This window comes from Barbus barbus (genome assembly GCF_936440315.1).
Source record: "Barbus barbus genome assembly, chromosome: 24".
Taxonomy (NCBI): Eukaryota; Metazoa; Chordata; class Actinopteri; order Cypriniformes; family Cyprinidae; genus Barbus; species Barbus barbus.
In genome coordinates, this window is record NC_136752.1 from 27,576,864 (window position 1) to 27,598,917 (window position 22,054).

The window sequence follows — 22,054 nt, forward strand, 5'->3', positions numbered from 1 at the left end:
TGCACATGCAGTTCGTCATCTTGCTTCTTTCGCCATCCTCATTAGCATTTACATTAACAATTACATTTTCTCTCATTGGATACAACATACCGGGTGTAATGACCTTTGACGCTATAAAAAGATAAACAACACGTTATTTTATTGTATCGTCAACAGCTATAACATTTTAACTAAAGAAAAACAAAAACATAAATGCTGTATGTGTACACTTATTTACACTATTACACTATATTATTTTCTGCGTCACAGCAATAATATGTCTCCATCATACTAATCAGTAGGAAATTGTTTGGCATCTTTAATCTATGAATGTCAATTGAATATATTCTTGCTGAATAAAATTTATTACAAGACCTCACTGACCCTAACCTTTTGATCAGTATATGACCTTTTTTGCATATAAAAGTGTTAACATATTCAGTGATTGTCAAGAAAAAGGCAGATTTGTTGAGACAAAACAAGCCATTTTGAATTGCTTTATACATAAAACGCTATTTATTCAGTTTTGTAAACTGATTCTGTCCCAGTACTCAATAGTTATTGTTCTACATGTGTGGTTGTGTTTTAGTCTCACATGTGCGTTGGCTCCCCATGAGATCCTCACTCTCCGACTCATCAGGGTAGATGGCCGTGACAGTGACGTCATACATTGTGTCTGGGTCTAAATCTGGCAAAACATGGCTTATCTCTTCACGACTCAGGATTTCCTACAAAAGATCAATTCCGGTGAGTCTCACATGTCATTTTAGAGTGTTCATCAAATTTGTAATGAAAATGTAATTTGATGTTGTTTTAAAATCAACTGCACACTCTTAAAAAGAAAGGTTCTCGATTGGCATCAATGGTTCCATGAAGAACCTTTCCATTGATCGAAAGGTTATATTTAGTGGAACAAAATGGTTCTTTTTAAGAACTGTTCACTAAAAAGGTTCTTTGGAATTAAAGCAAAACCCCCTTTTGGAAGCTTTATTTTTAAGAGTGAGAGCGAATGGAGGTTACAATTCCAAAATCTTTGGTTGATTTGGATTAAAGTGTCTCTCAAATGAATGAATGTGAATGAATGAAAGAACGTACGTATTTGAAGCTGCTCTCGCCCTGCTTGGTCCAACCGACGCGGTACAGTTCAACGTCTGGTGCTCCATGCTCCCATGTGGCCTTGAATGAAGTCTGGCCCACCTCAGAAAACCTCAAGTTCTTGGGAGCAGGAACCACATCTGAATGTTAACAGAGAAAGTATGTGAAATATAGAAACTGGTCTGAACAGGGCAACTGTGAACTACAGGTCCTTTTCAAAAAATTAGCATATTGTGATAAAGTTCATTATTTTCTGTAATGTACTGATAAACATTAGACTTTCATATATTTTAGATTCATTACAACACAACTGAACTAGTTCAAGCCTTTTATTGTTTTAATATTGATGATTTTGGCATACAGCTCATGAAAACCCAAAATTCCTATCTCAAAAAATTAGCATATTTCATCCGACCAATAAAAGAAAAGTGTTTTTAATACAAAAAAAGTCAACCTTCAAATAATTATGTTCAGTTATGCACTCAATACTTGGTCGGGAATCCTTTTGCAGAAATGACTGCTTTAATGCGGCGTGGCATGGAGGCAATCAGCCTGTGGCACTGCTGAGGTGTTATGGAGGCCCAGGATGCTTCGATAGCGGCCTTAAGCTCATCCAGAGTGTTGGGTCTTGCGTCTCTCAACTTTCTCTTCACAATATCCCACAGATTCTCTATGGGGTTCAGGTCAGGAGAGTTGGCAGGCCAATTGAGCACAGCAATACCATGGTCAGTAAACCATTTACCAGTGGTTTTGGCACTGTGAGCAGGTGCCAGGTCGTGCTGAAAAATGAAATCTTCATCTCCATAAAGCTTTTCAGCAGATGGAAGCATGAAGTGGTCCAAAATCTCCTGATAGCTAGCTGCATTGACCCTGCCCTTGATAAAACACAGTGGACCAACACCAGCATCACTGACTGTGGATACTTGACACTGGACTTCAGGCATTTTGGCATTTCCCTCTCCCCAGTCTTCCTCCAGACTCTGGCACCTTGATTTCCGAATGACATGCAAAATTTGCTTCCATCCGGAAAAAGTACTTTGGACCACTGAGCAACAGTCCAGTGCTGCTTCTCTGTTCAAAAGTGGCTTGACCTGGGGAATGCGGCACCTGTAGCCCATTTCCTGCACACGCCTGTACACGGTGGCTCTGGATGTTTCTACTCCAGACTCAGTCCACTGCTTCCGCAGGTCCCCCAAGGTCTGGAATCGGTCCTTCTCCACAATCTTCCTCAGGGTCCGGTCACCTCTTCTCGTTGTGCTGCGTTTTCTGCCACACTTTTTCCTTCCCACAGACTTCCCACTGAGGTGCCTTGATACAGCACTCTGGGAACAGCCTATTCGTTCAGAAATTTCTTTCTGTGTCTTACCCTCTTGCTTGAGGGTGTCAATGATGGCCTTCTGGACAGCAGTCAGGTCGGCAGTCTTACCCATGATTGCGGTTTTGAGTAATGAACCAGGCTGGGAGTTTTTAAAAGCCTCAGGAATCTTTTGCAGGTGTTTAGAGTTAATTAGTTGATTCAGATGATTAGGTTAATAGCTCGTTTAGAGAACCTTTTCATGATATGCTAATTTTTTGAGATAGGAATTTTGGGTTTTCATGAGCTGTATGCCAAAATCATCAATATTAAAACAATAAAAGGCTTGAACTACTTCAGTTGTGTTGTAATGCATCTAAAATATATGAAAGTCTAATGTTTATCAGTACATTACAGAAAATAATGAACTTTATCACAATATGCTAATTTTTTGAAAAGGACCTGTATATGAACTGACAAGTTGGAGCAAGTGGACGTGTTCCTATGTAAAAGGAAGTGGTTTGTTTGTCAACGGACTTGCAGATCAGCTGGGACTGATGAAGGATTTTACCCTTGGGACTGATAAAGTAAAGCCATGAACACATACACGTGGCTTGGGTAAGGGTGGCGTCACACATGGCACTCATTATCCAGTCAGGGAGTTTGAAAGACCTGCTGAAATTGCAGGTCTTGTAGCCAGCAAGTCACATAGTTCAACACCAACGTAGCAAACAAAACTCGGCAGCCGTGAAGTAATTGCTGCTGCCAAACCAACATCATCGGTCAATTGGTGTCATCTTGGAGATTCAGTGAGGATTATAGACTCACCAGTTATTGCAGTGCCAAGCATGGGATTTGCTGGACCCTCGTCGTAGACGGGAGTGACGGCAACATCATACTCCGTCTGAGAGCGGAGGCTGGTGAGAACTAGAGTGGTGATGTCACCGTTGACCTCAACCTGTCAAACACAAACGCCAACATTAACATTAACACATATCAAGGGAAAAGGAATAACAGATGCTTTTGACAGGCCGACTCGCCTTGCCTCCATTCGTTACACGTTATTTTTTTAACAGAACTTTTACAAGGACACCACCAAACTAGATCTTCTGAGGACAATGCTTGCCTCTGCAAAACTCAATTACATTATTCTGAGTTGTTGTCAGGGTGTTGTTATGTGGTTGCTAAGGTTTTCAGATTTTTCTCAGCGTATTGCTGTGTTGTTCTTAGTGGTAGCTTATTGGCTCAAGTCTCTGATATTCTGTGCCTGACTGCATGAAAACCCTTAAGTGATCTGACTATTCTTAAAATTATATTTGTCCTGAATCTTTGTTAATACTCTCACTGACTTCACCCATGCTGTAAGTTGTGATTTAAGGGACCTGTTTAATCATTTATTGTTTTTAGGGTATAATGGTTACTAACGATGCAAACAATGCATACAGTAACAGAACTTAAGGACACACTTAAGCACTTAGGGGATATACTTAAAGATGACCTTAAAAGGTCAAGCAAGAGTTTGCTTGACCTTTTAACTTAGGCCCTGTTTACACTAGTGCGTTTTCCTTTTAAAATGGTGTTTTAAAAATGAAAACGATCCTCGTCCACACTGGCGTTTTCACTGCATTTCTGAAACAATCTCCATCTACACTACACAACTGAAAACGCATATCATTTACCATTCATGCAGGTACAACCATAGATATACATATGTAGATTCACTATTAGATGGCAGACGCGTCTGCGTGCTTGGAGTGGTCGAATGAGGAATCTACCTATAAATATCTACAACAATGAACATGATGTTATTGTTTACACGGTTGTCAAGGATACGCAGTGAGAATGTGGGCAGCCACACCATGTTTTCAAAAGTCTCCATTTTGGTCTGTTTACACTGAAACGCAACCCCAGAGTTTTCAAACTAAAATGGGGTCTGCAGCATTTTCAAAAGTCTCAGTTTTCGAGGGTCGAAAACGCAGGAATAGTGTAAATGACAGGCGTAACCGTAACAAAAGTTATGCGTTTTAAAGGGGTCATATGATGCGATTTCAAGTTTTCCTTTATCTTTGGAGTGTTACAAGCTGTTCGTGCATACCCCCACATGTTTACGTCACTGTGTGGGGAGATTTTCATAACACCGCCCAAATGTTTACGCAAAGAAAGGGGGCACGATTTTTATTCTCGCTGTAGTGCTGTTGCTGCCGCCGGCGCAATGTTGTGGAGACGCTGTGTTTCATTGTGAAAGTGAAAGTACTTTGTTTGGGCTTCCAAAAGAGGACACAATTAGAAATCAGTGGTTAAGTTGTATTTACAACACTGTTCCAGAACAGTTCAACCCAAATATTCGAGTGTGTGCAGCGTATTTTACGGAGGACTATTTCCTGAACCTGGCAGGAGAGTAGCCTTGCTTGCAGGCTTGCTCAGAGGCTGTTTCTATAAAGTGGGGCAATTCCAACTTTGCAAGGACAGTCTGACGCTTCTGACTCACAGCCTGTAAGTACATTTCTACTACTGACGATTCAAACGCGAGTTTTGAGCAATGTAGAGTAGTGCTTGTTGTTCGTCGTTTCTCCGATCACAAATGCAGACATGGTAATGTTTATGTGGCGCGATGCAACACGATGCGTAAAAAGACAGTATAAGGCCGTGTTCACACTTGGCGTCTTTTTTGACTAGAAAAAGTTGACGAGCGTTTTTTTTATGAAAAACAAAGCTGGCAGCGTCTGTTACAAATAGCAGCTGAGAGCGTCTTTTGTTGTCATAGCAACAGCTGTAACAGTAGCCTAGCGCTGTGTACTGCAGAAATGTCAAGAAAGAGTAAAAAGTTGGCTTTTGAAGTTAACGGGAAAGAAAATGTCGATTCACAACGACGTTTGTGGGTGCACGACATTATACGGGGAAGGAACCAATATTATGATAGAGTTTTGTGCTCATATCATACAGCTCCTTGTGCTCCGAAACTAGTACGAGCAGTCTATCTACCGGCACCTTCTCCATTTTTCTTCTTGTTGTTATGGAAACGACAGATCTCGCTACTCGCTTGTCATTGGTCAGCTGTCAAAATGGCGCTTGACGTGGGGCGTTTTTTTCAGAAAAGTTGCAATTTTTTCAACTCGAAAAAACGCTCTGAGCTGCAGAAAAAGACGCCGGCGGTGGCGTTTTAAAAAGCGCTCAGGACTTTTTTGAAAACACGGTTTACTCCATAGGATTATAATGTAAAACAGACGCCGGCAGCTTCGAAAAAGACGCCAAGTGTGAACACGGCCTAAGTCATTATAATCAGTAATTATGTCCCCACTGGATGCAACAAATGCCTCGTTTGTAATGGGTTTTTTTTTAGTCTCGCCTCACCGGGAAAGGCCATCACAATACGGTGAGGGGCGTAACATTTCTGTCTCACGCTTGAGGTATTTGGCCAAACACAACGCCCGGATAGCTGGCCAATCAGATAGCGTCTGATTGGCCCGGATAGCTGGGCAATCAGAGCACGCCTCGCTTCTCAGAATGATGAGCTTTGTAAAAATTTACGTGTTTCAGAAAGAAGGAGCATAGAGGAGCAACAATAATGTACAGTATGTGGAAAATAATGTGTGTTTTGAAACACAAACCACGTAAACACATTGCATTACACATTGCAAATACACAAAATAATGTTCTTTTTAGCAATATAATGTGACCTCTTTAAAACTAAAACGCACTAGTGTAAACGGGACCTAAGGGCTTTTCTTAACCTAAGTGCCTTGAGATATCACTCCTTTTTTCGCTTGTTATTTTTTATTGAACACCAGGCAAAAACCATGATCAAAGGCTGATCACTTGGTGAAGTAACATCACAGCTTTCCTAAACAAACGCACGATTTGATGAATCATGCACGTCATACTTAAATCCCCAAGTATAATAAACAGCAATAGCCATGTTTTGCCTTATATGGATCCAAAGATGGATTCAGAGTTCGGCTTAGTGAATCAGGTCATTTTAACCTCGTTCCAGAGTTTGTCCAAGAAGAGATAAACAACAGTCTGCATCCTATCAACAAGTTTGCTTGGACGTGACCTTTCGGACCTCCTCAAATAGTTCCACTGGTTCATCTCAGTAGATCTTCAAAGATATAAGACTCCTCTTGGAAAAAACAGCAGTACTCTTGAAAATATCCATAAAGGCATAACTGCAGAGAGACAGCAGGGCATGGGGAAGCCAAATCCCTGCCATCTAACTAGGCTCGGTTCATGAGTACTTCACAGTGAGGTTAATATGGGGTCTTAGTGCTAGCTAATGAACCCTTTGTAAGCAAAACCTTCTCTACAATAACCTCTGACCAAATAGCCAATGTTTTTCTCACATGCTCTGAATAGCTCAGGCTATTTCTCAACTTTAAACTAACAGCTTTAACTGCAAGTAAAAATCTCTGATACATTTAAATGGTAAGTTTTGGTGAGAATTTGCAATGTTTTGGAAAAAAATCTATTATGCTCACCAAAGCTGTATTTCTTTTATCAAAAATACAGTAAAACAGTAATATTGTGAAATTTATTTTGCATTCACATAATGCATCTTATAATCTTGTACTGCAATTATATCTGATCAAATGTACATTATTATTATTCTTTAGCTTGGGTTGAACAAATAATTTTTGCTTAGATGGAACAGCAGCTACGCTAATTATGTCTCTATTTGTTTCTCTGTTTCTGTCACAGGATGTTGGTAACTAGGAATTACAGAAGCTTCAGTCTGGATCCAACCCTTAAATGATCTGAGATGACCGAACACCTGAGAAAAGATGATGCCAACCCCTCAGAGGACCTCAGAGGATGCCAACGCTCAGACAACATACAGAATTACCAAATTTTGCCATAAGTTAAATATATTAAGGTTCTGCAATATATAAATATATTGAGGAAACTTAAATTCCTGTAGAGCTGCTTTGCAACGATTTGTATCGTAAAAAGCGCTATACAAATAAACTTGAATTGAATTGAATTGTTTTCTATGTGAATATATTTCAAAATGTAATTTATTGCTGTGATCAAAGCTGAATTTTCACATAATCCTTCAGAAATCATTCTAATATGCTGATTTGCTGCTCAAGAAATATTTATTATTAGTATCAATGTTGAAAATAGTTGTGCTGCTTAATATTTTTGTGGAAACCATTATACTTTTTTTCAGGATTCTTCAATGAATTAAGAAGAACAGAACAGAAAATAATAGCATTTCTTTCAAATAGATTTTGAAACATCATAAATGTCTTTACTTTCACTTTTGATCAATTTAACGCATCGCTGGTGAATAAAGTATTGACCTCTTTCAAAAACTTGATTGGTAATGTTGTATGTATGTTCAAAACTTTTTTTTTCTTAATTAGAATCAGTTTATGGGACATTTTAGTGATTTAGAATTTGGTGAGTTTTGAGAATTGAGTCTTCGATTTTGATGATCCCTGCTGTGTGAATTACACATTTTGATCACCTCTTTCAGATCTCCATCGTCTCGCGTGTAGGTGATGATGTACTTCCTGACGTTCCCAGAAGCTGCATCCCAGGTGAGACGCATGGAGCTGTGAGTCACTTCTGAGATTCTCAGCTTACCCGTGGGAGGCAGAGGCACTAGGAGAGAAATAGATGTGTTTCAATTGATATTTCTAAAAAATCTTATACTACGTATTGACCAGTGTTGGGCAGTAGCGTCGCTACAAGTAGTGACGCTAATAGTTTAAATACATTTCTCAGTAGCGTGGTGGTAGCGTCGCTGTTTTCTGAATCAAATAGCTTTTCAGTAGCAAAGCTCTATTTTTGATCAAGTAGCGCGGTAGCGTCAACAAAAGCCAATGTTACATTTTCCAAATCATTTCTGAAACTCAAGCTCAAATCAGAAATATAAGGATTGCTGATCCTGGATCAGTAAGTGACGCCAGCGCCACTAAAGCTCGTAACGCCATTGGCTCCTCAAACTGTCAGTCAAACCTCATTATTCCTCCCGCCTCTCTCGTGAATGAAGTGCGGTGCGCAGTTTAGAGCATTTCAGTTTGTCTGCAGTCTGAAGGTAAAAAAAAAGAACTGTTGATTGAATAAGTACAGCGTTTTCTTTACTCGAGAAACACTAGATTTATAAAGGCTAATGTTTTTTTGTTTTTAAGCATTTGTTGTTGAGTCACAGCCAAATAGCTTGTGCGAAGCGCTGAATCTTTTATAATATTATATTTTGGCCAAATAACAGAAAAAAACTGAGCGCCCACATAGCGACAGAAAACTGTATAACCTGAAAGTTCATGAAAACGTAAATGCGATGCACGTACTGCCTCTGATGTGGCAGTAATGACGGGGGAAAAACATTCACTGGTCAAAAACTTAGTATTTGAACTTGATTTTGGTGAAATGTTAATAATATAATGACACATGCAACGATGCAAATAAACGTAGCCTATCTGTAGGCCTATAGATTTATATGGTAACACTATTCAATAAGATTTCATTAATGTATTAACTAACATGAGTGAACAATGGACAATACATTTATTACAGTATTTATTCATCTTTGTTAATGTTAGCTAATGAAAATACAGTCATTCATTTGTACTTCACGTTAGTTCACAGTGCATTAAGAAATGTTATCAAACACAACTTTTGATTTTAATAATGCATTAATAAATGTTGAAATTAACATTAAGATTAAAAAATGCTGCAGAGGTATTGTTCATTCTTAGTTCATGTTAACTACACTAGTTAACGAATGTTAATTAATGGACCTTATTGTTAAGTGTTACCCTTTGTATAAATGGATCTGTATAGCCTACAATAAAGCACCAAATACCAATAGGAGGTTTCCGGCCGACAGCAAAAATTTATTTTGCCCATGTCACAACATGAGGTAAATTCGGCCCTGTACATGATACTGATTTTTGTTGACAAATTGGTTTGGAAAAGCTGTTTAATAAACAATTAACCTGAACTATTATGCCTGTCTTTCTGCTTGACTGACAGTTGATCACTGAGAGAGCATTGACTTAGTATGATGCTGGCTCAATATAATTTTATTTTTTTTTTAAATAGCTTAGATGCAATAAACTACTTTTGTCATGTTACTGTAGCTTAGCTTGCTACATTTCCCAGGGCTGTAGCTTTAGTGTAGTGAAGCTTCATTTAATGAAGAGTAACTGTTAGCTTAGCTCACTACATTTTCCAAGTAGCTTGCCCAACACTGATATTGACAATAACAGATTGAAACCATCTGAAAATAAGAAGAAGACTAGCGTACGAGTGACTCCTCTGTCGATGAGTGGTTCGCTGGCTGCTTCCCCGTGTAGGGCGAACAGGGAGATCGAATACGCTGTGTTTGGAAGCAGCTGCAATAGCTGGACATCATTCACATCTGCTCCAACTCGTATCTGCAGGAGGGAGGGATGTTAAGAGGATGGACATTAGCAATGGCCCAGCGAGACAAGACTTGTTATGAGGAACACCTGGCATAAACACACTCCCGGTTGTTAAGGTATGTCTCCTCCAGACTAAAGCAGATCAGCCTGATCTTCTGGGATGATGGTTGTGACTTTTCCAAAAAAATGCAGAGCATTTGTTGATATTTGGGTACTATTATGTACATGACTTCAGGGAGGAAACGGATCCAGCACAGGCAGCATTAACTCGTTTTTGCCAAAAGCTTGTGTTTTGGGCGAGTCTGCATTTTGTAGATCCCCTAAAGGAGATTTTTATTGCTCAGAGGTCACTCTTTCATTGCTCAGGAGACCAAATGGAGTTTTCGGTTAAGCCCTTAATAGCTGACATACAGTACAAGAAGGGTATAGAGCTATGAAATGTGGATAGAAGATCAAATGGTTTGTTTTCTGAGGAATATGAGAAATGCTCAAGATCAAATTGGAATCTATCATTTTTGACTGCAGACTTAAGTATCTTTGCAACTCTGAGCACAGTTTAAGATCTTGCTTATTTTATTACCGAATAAGAAATGCTTAGTGAATATCCTGTTTGTCAACTAAATTTTAATTTATTTTAATTTACACTTTAATTAAATAAAAATTCTAATTCAAAATATATAAAATATAAAATGTTATATAAAATATAAATATTTTGCTGATGTTAAATAAAATATAAATATTAGGTGAAAATTCAACATCTTAAATTAAAATTTGAAATGTTTCCCTGGCATACTAAAATAAAAAAAATATTTTTGAAAAACTAATAAAAATGACAATAGCACTTAAATTCACTAAAACTTAAACATAAATGTATATGAAATAGGGCTGCAACTAACAATTATTTTGATAATCGATTAGTTGGTCGATTATTTTTTCGATTAATCGGATAAAAAAAGCACAAAAACACTTCCACATTCGGCCCAATGCAAACAAACGTGCCAACTGAATGCCATGAAAACATAAAGTGTTTTACAATTTATTAGACCACCTGTCATAATAATGAGAAAATACAAATATTTTAGGAATCTGTCAAAACAATTGTTTAAATATAAAAATGTTATTTACTGGGAAAAAAAAAAACAAACGACTAAATAGCATTTATTCACATAATAACAAAAACTAATAAATAACAAAAACTCCTATGTCTCCTCCTATAACAGCTTGCATTCTAGCTAGTATTGTTCATGTACTTTTTGACTGTAATTGGGTATCTGAGAAAAAAAAAACACTATAAAGTGCTTGACTTTTTTTTCTGCTTTTCTTTCTTAGATAACAGCAATAATGATATTATAGCATTAGAAATAGCCTACTGTTACTAAAGAGCTTATGCATATTGATATATCTCATTCTGTTTCCTACAATATTTTTAGATGCATTTTGTCCATAGAAATGCGCTGAAATTTGACGTGACCGCCTGAAGTTGGACGTGCACTGTGTGAGCAGACCCGACTAATCGATAATGAAAATCGTTGCTGATGATTTTCATTATCGATAATAATTGATTTTATCGATTAGTTGTTGCAGCCCTAACATGAAAACTGTAAATATAAAAATAAAAGCTGATCATTCAAAATATGAATATAGTACTATAATATATAATTTACTATAAAATAAAAAAATACTAAAATAACTTTTTGTCAGATTATAGATTTGAAATGGTTGAGGAATATTTCATATTGCTCATTTGTGATTTTCTTTCCTATAGGCATGTGCAGTATTGTAAAACAGTTGCTCCCTGCCTAGACCATCTGGCTATGCTAAGGGAGCTGCTGGCAGAGGTAGGTTTACTTTGCCTTGAGGTTTAATAAAGCAGAGGTGGAAATTTTGAGAGATCGTCTGGAGGGTGTTCTGGACGGCGTCAGTGCGACAGGCACTCACCTCCATCTTTCCAGAGGGTATGCTGGCATTGATGCTGTTGTAGTTCAACAAGTACCCACTGGCTCCGCTCACTAGCTCCCATCTGACCCGCATGGTCGTTATGGCCTCGTCGTACACAGTCATGCTGGTGACAGCAAGTAGGGGCACTGTGGAAACCCGAAAGAGGGAAAACTTTTATCTAAAATACAGCTTTATAAGAAAGAATAAGAATAGTAAAAAGCTGTGATTTCTCATCAACGTTCACACTTTGGTCAAACATGAGCATTAAATGACCATAAAGCTAAAGCCACAATGACCACGGGAGATTATTGCATCCAAGTGGCGCATGACAAAACGATATTGCCCTCTTTATGATGGGATAAGGCCTTGTAATGTTGATCATAAACATTATAGTGAGAAACGTAAAAAAGGCTTAAGCAAACTATAAAGTGAGAATAGCCAATTAAGACATTCTGTTTACTTTAAATCTGTAAAAATGATTCAAGTTTAATTTGTCCGTCCATAAGTCCAAAACTAAGCTGTTAATGAGGGACCACTTCACAGATTTTACAGCTGCATTGTATTTGCGATGTGGAAGCCAGAATTAAAATTGTAAGTTATAGGAGCTGCAGTATTTCTTTGAAGTTTTATATTGGCTCTACTCCAAAAAATAAAAAAGTAGTCTACCTAAACACATTTTCAGACATCATCAGCAAGCTCCTAACATGTATAGGATATACCAAATTCATAGCATCTATCGTTTGTGGATAAGGTATTGTGACAAAAGTTGGTGGAAATTGTGTGCAGTTTCAAATTCAGTTTTCAGTTAGAATGTAGCTAGTAAGGTTTTGAATATAGCCCAGTGTGCAAGGAAACAGTGGTAGTGGTAAAGATATGTTAATGTAGTGAGTTTCATCAGACAATGAGACTGAACAGTAGGAGAACAAGTGCGATAAACAGCAGGAAAGGTTAACTTACATGTGGTTTCAGTTCCTTTCAAAGGCTCGCTGCTCTCCTCACCGATCACACCATACACCCTGACAATATACTCGGTCATGGGCGTCAAGTCGATTAGGACAACTGTGTTTTCTTCGCCATCAGCGAACATCTGTAAAACATCATGAGAGGTGATTGTCTGCTGAGAGGGGTATTACACAAGACGGAGAGGTGAAACAGGGAGGCATGTGGCCATCTGAAATCATCTCTCTGAAGTTGCAGATTCTTAGAGGTTGGAATTCAGCGCAGGAACACGCAGGGCGTGTTATGAGATTTATGGGATCTAGTTCAGCCCATAATGATACGTGATACGTTTGAGCCATATAGACAGAATGTATACATTAAAATAAAATATGACAAGCTGCATAGCTTTGAATAAACGTTATATGAAAGCTGTCCTGTTCTATAGAAGTTACAAAGATAACACAAGAGGTATGTGGAGATATGGAAATGAAATGTCAAATGTTACTCTTCATCAAACTTGACTTTTATGGCAACCATGCAATGGGCATAAATGATATACACATATAAATTCTGTTCCAAAAGTTAGTGAGCTGTCTACCTAGACAGCATTTTAAGGCATCATAGATGTACTCCCAATGCAGGAAAGTAGGACAACTTGTTTTGGCCAATTCTGAAGGCAGCATTGTGAAAGAGAAATCTCAGAAGCATTGAATGAAGCCTAGCATAAAAATACATGCTTGACAAATTAAGTGAAATGCAGATTATACTTAAATATTTCATTCAATACTGAAAACTGGAGATAAAAAAATAACTGCTATATATATTATTGTAGTATTATGTCATTAACTTAGCAACATGCTAATGTCAAACTCTACCAGAATCAATTGTGAGTCTTTCCATCTGAATGCAGCGCCTTGTTGTTTCTTCATAACAGTCACAAAGTTGTTTTTTTCCAAAACCTTCACCCTCTCTGCTCCTCTCTGTTGGAATGAGCTGCCAACCTCCACCCAAACTGCTGAAACCATCACAACTTTCAAGAAGCAGCTGAAGACACAGCTAAATAGATGCTGCTTATTTAGAATGACCAAATAAGCGATTTTTGATGGTCTGTGATGATTTGGAGGCTGCTTTATAAGGCAGCTCACTACACAGCCAGCAGGCACCAGAAGGTAACTTCATCAGGTTTTTGAACAGAGCTACAGGATGAATTTTTGCACAAGATGCTAGCAAATGAAAGTGCCATACATTCCAAAAGCCTGTGAAGTATGCATGCATTTACATTTAAATATATATGTTTTTAACACTCACCACTTCAGTCTTTCCTCCTGCGGCAGGGACGTACTCGATACGAAACTTCTCCACTGGCTCGTCCGGTGGCATCCAGGTAGCACGGAAGGAGTAGTGTGTGACCTCTGAAGTCACCAGGTCAGTGGGCGTCCCTGGGCCGCCGCCTGGTTCATAAGCGATGGGAAAATATGAGCAATGGTGTCCAACGGCTCTCAAACCAGTTTTAAGTTAGACTGTAAATCTTCCTCAGGCCTATTAGCTTCTTGCAAAAGGTTAAATGGGTTATATATCACAAGTTTCATGGTTCTGTAAATCACTGCTATCCCCCAAGGAGGATCGGAGTGCAACCTACAGTTTTTCCTCACAGTCTTTTCAGTGAGATTATTAGTAAAAAAAAAACAAGGAACCGTCTGGGAAAACAAGAGTGCAAATCAAAAATGGATGGCAAGAGTTCAAGCAGTTCAGTTGAGCCAAACTTTGGGAGCTTTGGGAGTTCTTGGTTTTTTATTCTAGTCTGTAGAACAGATCCAGGACAGCTTTGTTTAGATTCATAGACTGTTTTGCATTCAAAACATACAAATGGTCAACTGTACCTGGGCCTTTAACACTATTACAGAGGTTGACAGTGAGGTCATCCACGATGTCCAACAAGAAGGAGAAGTCGTTGACATTATACATGTGGATTTCATCAGGGTCGGTGGCAATGGATCGCAACTCATTTTCATCAGCATTTTTCACGCCTAGGAGCCAAGAGTAGATAATTATTGAGAGATCTCAATTACTTCAGCTGGGTCATAGATTAAGCTGTAGCCAAAAGAAAAGTTGTGAGATATTTGGACACAGGAGAGCTCTGGGTTGAGTATCTCTTGCTAGCATGCAGACTTTCATTTTCCACTGAGACTGAGTTGACAGAATGCCAACAAAGTCAAGAAGAAAAGAACTTACCGATGGCATAGAGCTCAATGTCCGAGTCACGCAGTCTCTGAGAATTCACTATAATCTCGTCCTGAGATTTGCCGTCGGTAACAAGGACGCCGATTTTACGAGAATCGGGTCTCATACCCACATTTGTTTTGAAGTTGTTCTGGAGGATGTAGTTCAAGGCCATACCTGTGGAAACAAAAGCAGCAGGTTGGTTTCATCTGATGGTCACAATTTTTCATTATTTCTAATGTGGATTGACCTTCATATGTTTCCTATAATCTATGGATTTAATCAAGTGTGATTTGGCCTGATTTGCTTATAATGTACCTTTTCACCAGGAATTCTACACAATTATTTAACAAATAAGTGGAAATAATGGAAATAATAGCTTCAATTTGCAACATCATGGCACACAGTAAGTCTATCTTTAAAGGTTTATAACTTATTGTTAAAAAAAAACAATTCCCCTAGGGGGTTTTTACTTTTGTAACCCAACTGTTGAACTCTATGTTTAGGCATGAGCTTTCTGTCTTTTATTCTTTCATTTTTGAAAAATTATAAAAATGGTACACAAATTGCCATTAAATGTTGTTTTCAGGAATTCAGATGGCCTAATACAAGTGCATCTTCATGCCTGTAATTAATAAAGCACATGTGTAATGGGTCGGTACCCGTCATTGTGTTTCCGCCTTTGTAGGGTAAGTTGGTCACAGCCTCCTGCAGGGATTTCTGGGTGGCGTGGGCGTTCAAATGCCACTCGGTTTTGGGATCCCCACTGTACTGAGCCAAACCTGGGAGAGAAGCACACGCCATTATGAAGCAAGTGAGACGATGACTGCTAATAACTCAATATGGCCATAGCATAAAGGTCACATCTGGAGTCCATACATGAATATTCCTTAGTACATCTAAAAACATGAAGTAAACAGAAGCACAAGAGACTTGCCGATTTGAACCTTGTCGGGGCCAATGTCAAAGACGCCCACCATGCGACCGATAAAAGTCCGGATGGTTTTGAAATTCAAGCGGCCGATACTCCAGGATCCATCAACCAGCAGGACGATATCAGCCTTGGCTGTGGTTTTACATAGTTTTTCTGCAAGTAAAACACCAGCGAGAAAAGCCAAGAGGAGCTTAGATGTGATTGTATAATTCCTGGTGGCAGGCAGAGTTCAACAGGAGAGCGATGAGAAACAGGGAAGAGACATGTACACATGCTCACAGCAAATAAAAAAGCACATTTACACAGCAATAACTTAAAAGCATCACACTTTTAGAGAAGACTTTTATTTCTTTTTCATTTCTTGACGCTACAATCTCTTTCCATTCAAATTTGAGTTTTCTTCTTTGAATCTTCAGTCTTGCATTGCATCCAAATCCCTTTTGGCATCCAGCCCTGGAGGCCATTTTCCTGGAATTGTCATTGGTTCTCTTCTACAGAGAAAAGAAGTAGCCCTTTGTGATGCATGAAAAATGAGCTGCTTCTCTTTTTTGCACATTCCACCTCCGTAGAACGTGTGGAGCTCCAGATACCTATTGAATATGAGAGAGGAGCCCCAAAACTGAGGCTAGAACACTGGTGATCTCTCTGGACACCTTCACAATTGGTCTGCAAGTGAAAAATATCTTGTGAAATTGATTTATTTACAAGCATGCATAGAAAATAAATATATCTAATAAAGAGTGAGGTGGAACCGGCTTCTTGCTGGAAAATCTGGTATTAGCTGATTGTAGCTGGTTTTAGCTGGTCCAGGATGGTCATTGGTCAATCATTAGATGATCTATGTGGTCTACTGTATTACAGAGTATTTTACTATTTTAATAAAAATAAATAAATAATAAAGTAAACAGAAATGGTAAAATAAAATAAAATGGTGGATGAAATTAATAGTGGCAGAATAATCTAAACTGATTGAAACTACCTAAACAAAATAAGGAAAAAAGGTTCAAATCCACCATAAACTGGTATGATCTGTTATACCACTTTTAGTTTAATCTGCTCTCCATCGTTGCATGCCAGGGTTTTTTCAAAGAAACACAACACTTTCATATCCTTGTGCTATTCAGTGGCCTTCTCTCTTCTTTGAACTAAAAACAGAGCATTTTTTTCCATGAACTCATGTCACAGGCAAGCTCTCACACACAAGATATGTTGCCAGATGAGATGAAAAGGACTGATTATGACACGGTGTATTAAATTATTGCATGAGCTATTAGATTTAATAAAAATGTCATTATTTTGATTAAATATTCTTATTAGACAAATATTTTTTGTATATTAAAGAATGTTTAATTTCCTGATGAATCATGTAATAATGTAACAAATATTTAGGAACTATTTTGACTTTTAGAAGCCTAGAGTCATCCTGCTTGACCAGGTCACTGGTTTAGACAAGTTTACAGTCAGATCCTGTTGATACATGTGGAAAACTGTGCCGTCATGTGACCTTTGGTCTGGTCGTTTCACAACTAAACTTCTGCAACACACTCCCTTGCTTAACTCCTCACTGCTGCACAACTTAACCTCTGGAAAGTATTTCACGTTAAGACTACGCTCAAGTCTTTAAACTGCCTGCCAACAGCAGCCAGAATCAAACTCAAGACGCTGTTGCTGGCGAACTGTGCTGCCAAAGACTTTGAGTTCGCAACTGCAAACCATACGCTTGATCTCGCCATGTAAACAGTGTCCATTTGTTCACTTCTGTTCATCAGAACACCTCCTCTAAAAGACAAGTTTATTTTAAGTAAAATTTTGGAAGTCCATTCAAATAAGCTAACTAAAATTTGTACATTAAAGCTGCAGTCGGTAAGTTTTGCCTCTTTGTCGCCATCTCTGTTTGAAAACCTGGAATTGCAGTTACTTACTGAATTATCTTCACTGCGTGGGTTGTACTCTGGTACAGATGAAATTAAGAAATTCTTTTCACCCAAAAAGCAAACTATGCTCCCTTTGAACTGGTTCTCTTTAAAATACAAATCTTGTGTAATCCCAGGCTATCTGTAATCAGAAGCACATTTAAAACTGGAATATAATTTGATTTCATTCACATGTGTTTCATATAATCCTTTCTGGATTACAATCCGCCATCAAAATTATTTTTTGACATTTCATTTTTATAGCTGCTGTGAGGATCCTCACATACGATAGCCTAGTAGCCGGGACAACTTCTTTATGTTTACAGACGTGATGTAATGACGTGGCAGCATGCTCGAATTTCACGTGAAAACCTACCTGTACCACTCAAATTAGAAAACATTATTATAAGATAACCGTTGTGAATCGTAAGGCAATAGTTTTGAACACTGGCTGGTTATGTACTTGCTCAAATATTGAATTTGGATCATTTTTAACCAAAAAAAGTTACGGACTGCAGCTTTAAAGAGGCGGTGAAATTAAGCACACTAAATTGTAAGCATATCTATAATATTTGTACTGCGCTAATAAATCTAGACTCATTGACTCTTGTTTCAACTGATTCTGTGTCACTGGCTTTTTTGTCCTAACTTCAGTGCTTGACTTTTAATTACTTTTAAACTATTTTATTTCTCAACAGAATGTGCATGCTAAGAACACACAAATGTGATGTTATTTAATGATGTGCTGAGATTATACCAGGGAAATCAAGAGGAGGAGATTCAGGTGCATCAGAGAGGGTGGTCTTCTCCTCCCCGGCCAAAGGCATACTTTCACCTCCATCAAACATGCCAAAAACAGCCACGGAGTATTTAGTTCCAGCTCTGTGAATGAAGGACAAAACCAAAACCATATGTGTCAACTAAAAACAAGAAGTATGATTATCATCTTTATGTTAAGAGAAACATCTAAGTTGATGCTAAACATTACCTGAGTTCCTCTAGAACAACCGTGTTGTCGTATGGCCCAACGAGATATTCTCCCAGATCAACCTCATTGCTGCTGGGATGGAAAGTGACCTTGTACCCACGCACATTACCGGGAGCGGGATCCCAGGATACACGGAAACTGGTTTTGCCGGGTTCAGAGGTCTGTAGGTTTCTTGGGGCTTTGAATGGTGACACTGCAGGATGAAGAAAAGCAGATATCAGCATTTGCTAATGTAATAACTACATTTGAAATGTTCTGAGTAAATAATATGTGATGCTAAGGCGCTTTGGGTGGTTTTCAGGACATTGCAGTTGTTTAGGATGCTTTTTTTTAACACATTGTCATGCAGTTGCTAGGGTAGTTGCTTACTGGACCAAGTCAAAAGTCTGAATAATGTCATATTCTGGTCTCTTGATATGGCTCAGGTCCCTCTTCCAGTGTTTTTTGTCTGTTTTATCATTCATTAGGTGAAAATCTTAAGTTTGATCACAATTAAGAATACTTTGATTCATGTAGCAAAAATTATTTAGGAGGCACTATGCATTGAAGATGAACACTTTAATGTTAGTGCTCTGTTCCAGTCCATAACCCTATACAAAAAAAAAAAAAAAAAAATTGCCCTGTTTTCCAAAAAAGTTTGAAAATTGACTTAAAATATTAAGTCTTGTTTTCTAAAAAAAGAAATGAATCAAATTAAGCAAGATTTTGGTTAAAACAAGACAAAAAAAATCAGGAAAATAGTCTTATTTTTGCTATGAATTATGCTAATTTTGTCTGACCCTATTGGCAGATATGTTTTCTTGTTTTAAGCTTAAACTCATTTAATTTTAATACATTCTTTTCAGAAAAGAAGACTTAATTCTTAAGTAATTTTGGTCCTCAAGTAAATGTTTTTGTTCTTGATTTAGGACTTCTTAGATATCTGTACTAATAAACAAGACAAAAAGTACTGAGGAAAAAACGTAATTATTGAAAAAAAAATGTATAAAATACTAGGAATGAAGGAGTTTTTGATTAAAACAATAAAAAAGCAATCTTGCTTTCCATTTGAATCAATTTGTCTGACCCCACTGTTCAGCCAGCAGTTCTTAATTCCACAACTCCCCCCGCTCTGCATATTTTGCATGTCTCGCTTAGTTAACACCTGATTCAGTGTCTTCACACATAGACGAAACTAAGTAGAGTGTGCCATAAATGAATCTGTAAATAAATACAATTTAAATTCACATCTCGTACACTTTAATGACCTTTAAATGGAACATATACGCTCGCTTCGAACTGGAGTCATGGCGGAATATCCTGTGATGTCCATTTCGCAGGGCACTTACATTCGAATAGAACAAACGTCTGAAGCGTTAAGAGATACAAAATGTGCAGAACGGAGGGGGGGGGGGCAAGGACTGTAATTGAGAACTGCTGTTTTAAGCATAAACATAGACTGTTTCACAATTAAATGTATCTTAATTCAGAAATTTTTAGATATTTGTACAAAAAACAAGACAAAAATAAAGAAGAATGTCCTTTTTTACTGAAAAACTTATCAAAAGGAAATTAGTTTTTGCTTAAAGGAACACTCCACTTTTTTGGAAATTGGCTAATTTTACAACTCCCCTAGGGTTAAACAGTTGAGTTTTACCGTTTTTAAATCCATTCAGCCGATCTCCGGGTCTGGCGGTAGCACTTTTACCTTAGCTTAGCATAGATCATTGAATCGGATCATCAAAAATGACCAAAGATAATTTTTCGATAATTTTCGATAATTTTCCTATTTAAAGCTAGACTCTCCTGTAGTTACATCGTGTACTACGGCCGATCGAAAATAAAAAGTTGCGATTTTCTAGACTGATATGGCTAGGAACTATACTCTCATTCCGGCGTAATAATCAAGGAACTTTGCTGCTTTACCATGAGTACAGCAGGCGCAATGATATTAAGCAGCGCCTGAAAGTAGTCCCCAGCTATATCATAACTAGTTACCTAGCTGAGGACTACTTTCAGGCACTGCATAATATCATTGCGCCTGCTGCACCCATGGTTCTGACCCCACTGGCAGATATTTTTCTTGTTTTAAGCAAAAACTCATAATTTTTATATATTTTTTCAGATATCTTGTCGTTTTGCTTCTCAAATAAATGAATCTTGATTTAAGAACTTTAAGATATTTATACTCGAAAACAAGACCAAAATACTTTGGAGGAATGTCTTTTTTTTGCAGTGTATTGTAAGTGGTAATGCGTGCCTGTGTCTGCATATATCTGTGACTCATGGGCTTTGAATTATTGGCCAACGTACGTGTGGTTCCTACTCCTTGCCTTGCTTTTCCTTCTCCTCGTTTGTAAATGGGATGCACTTTGATGTTGTAGGTGGTCAGGGGCTGCAGTTTCCTCAGCATGGTGCTGGTGACATTGGCAGGGATCTTCATTGTCATCTCTTTACCGCCATCTTCAGGGACGTACGTGAGCCTGTAGCTGACCACGGGGCCTGGAGCAGCTTTCCATGTCACGCGCATGGTGCGTTCGGTTTCATCAGACACCAGTAAAGCCTTGGCAGATGCAGATGCTACAAGCAGACAAAAATAAGAACATTTGACTAAAATTCTACTAGACTGGCCTGGATAAATCAAAAACTAACAAGTGAAATGAAAACAGACAAGCAAGGATGGTCAGAGGTGAACACGAAACCACAAGCAAGCCAAAAGGAAGCAAAGGTTTTCCTTCTTCCAATACTCTCTCGATCCCCACACTGGTGTCATGTTTCCATGAGTTTGTACGATTTGAGTTGGGTAGAGAAAATGCATCCACGCTTCAGCCAGCATCTCAGTCGACATACGGCTCACATTATGGGCTGCCCTGCACACATGCAACCCTTTAAAACTGCTCTTTCCCGGAGCGACGATGTTCACTGCACCCGTACTGCGATCAGCTCACTTTTTCCACCCGGAGGAAAGTGACTACTTCACAGAAACTCAAAACTCACCGTACTCGCCAAGATTCGGTGCCAAGCCAAAAACCACAACTTGAAGTAGTCACGCTAACATTAAATAATTTTTCGACTAGCTAAGATTCAAAGGTTTCTCATCCTTTTCCATTCTTTTGCTTCGATTGATTACCACAGATTGCAGTTGTTGATTGATGCACTTTAGATGGTTAAGCTCGAGGCGCAGGCGTGCATGTCCTGTCACGTTACCCTAAAAACCATTTTTCTTTCCTGGAAGATGTTTGCTAGAGTTAAAGATAACCATAACACTAATCTAATCCAACCCAACCTAACCTAACCTAACCCCCAGCTTCCTTCAATGAGCCAACCATCCCTAATTATTTTATTGGGTTCTATTTACACTATTACATCTTTCAAACAGAGTTTCTCGCTCATTTAAGAACCGTT

At 38.3% G+C, this 22,054-nt stretch overlaps 1 protein-coding gene across 1 annotated transcript in view; it reads right to left on the bottom strand.

Annotated features, from left to right (window-relative positions):
- The window catches only part of LOC306844285 (collagen alpha-1(XII) chain-like), an 85,095-nt gene that overhangs the window by 45,417 nt on the left and 17,624 nt on the right, over positions 1-22,054 (bottom strand). The window contains exons 15-30 of the mRNA XM_079376290.1: positions 20,963-21,229; positions 18,671-18,863; positions 18,440-18,564; positions 15,773-15,922; positions 15,498-15,617; positions 14,848-15,012; positions 14,496-14,642; positions 13,924-14,066; positions 12,634-12,763; positions 11,677-11,822; positions 9,621-9,750; positions 7,836-7,972; positions 3,197-3,326; positions 1,075-1,214; positions 575-707; positions 91-111 (exon numbers count right to left, since the gene is read on the bottom strand). Coding sequence (XP_079232416.1) covers positions 91-111; positions 575-707; positions 1,075-1,214; positions 3,197-3,326; positions 7,836-7,972; positions 9,621-9,750; positions 11,677-11,822; positions 12,634-12,763; positions 13,924-14,066; positions 14,496-14,642; positions 14,848-15,012; positions 15,498-15,617; positions 15,773-15,922; positions 18,440-18,564; positions 18,671-18,863; positions 20,963-21,229 — 2,277 coding nt within the window. The remainder of the gene's footprint in view (positions 1-90; positions 112-574; positions 708-1,074; positions 1,215-3,196; positions 3,327-7,835; positions 7,973-9,620; positions 9,751-11,676; positions 11,823-12,633; positions 12,764-13,923; positions 14,067-14,495; positions 14,643-14,847; positions 15,013-15,497; positions 15,618-15,772; positions 15,923-18,439; positions 18,565-18,670; positions 18,864-20,962; positions 21,230-22,054) is intronic.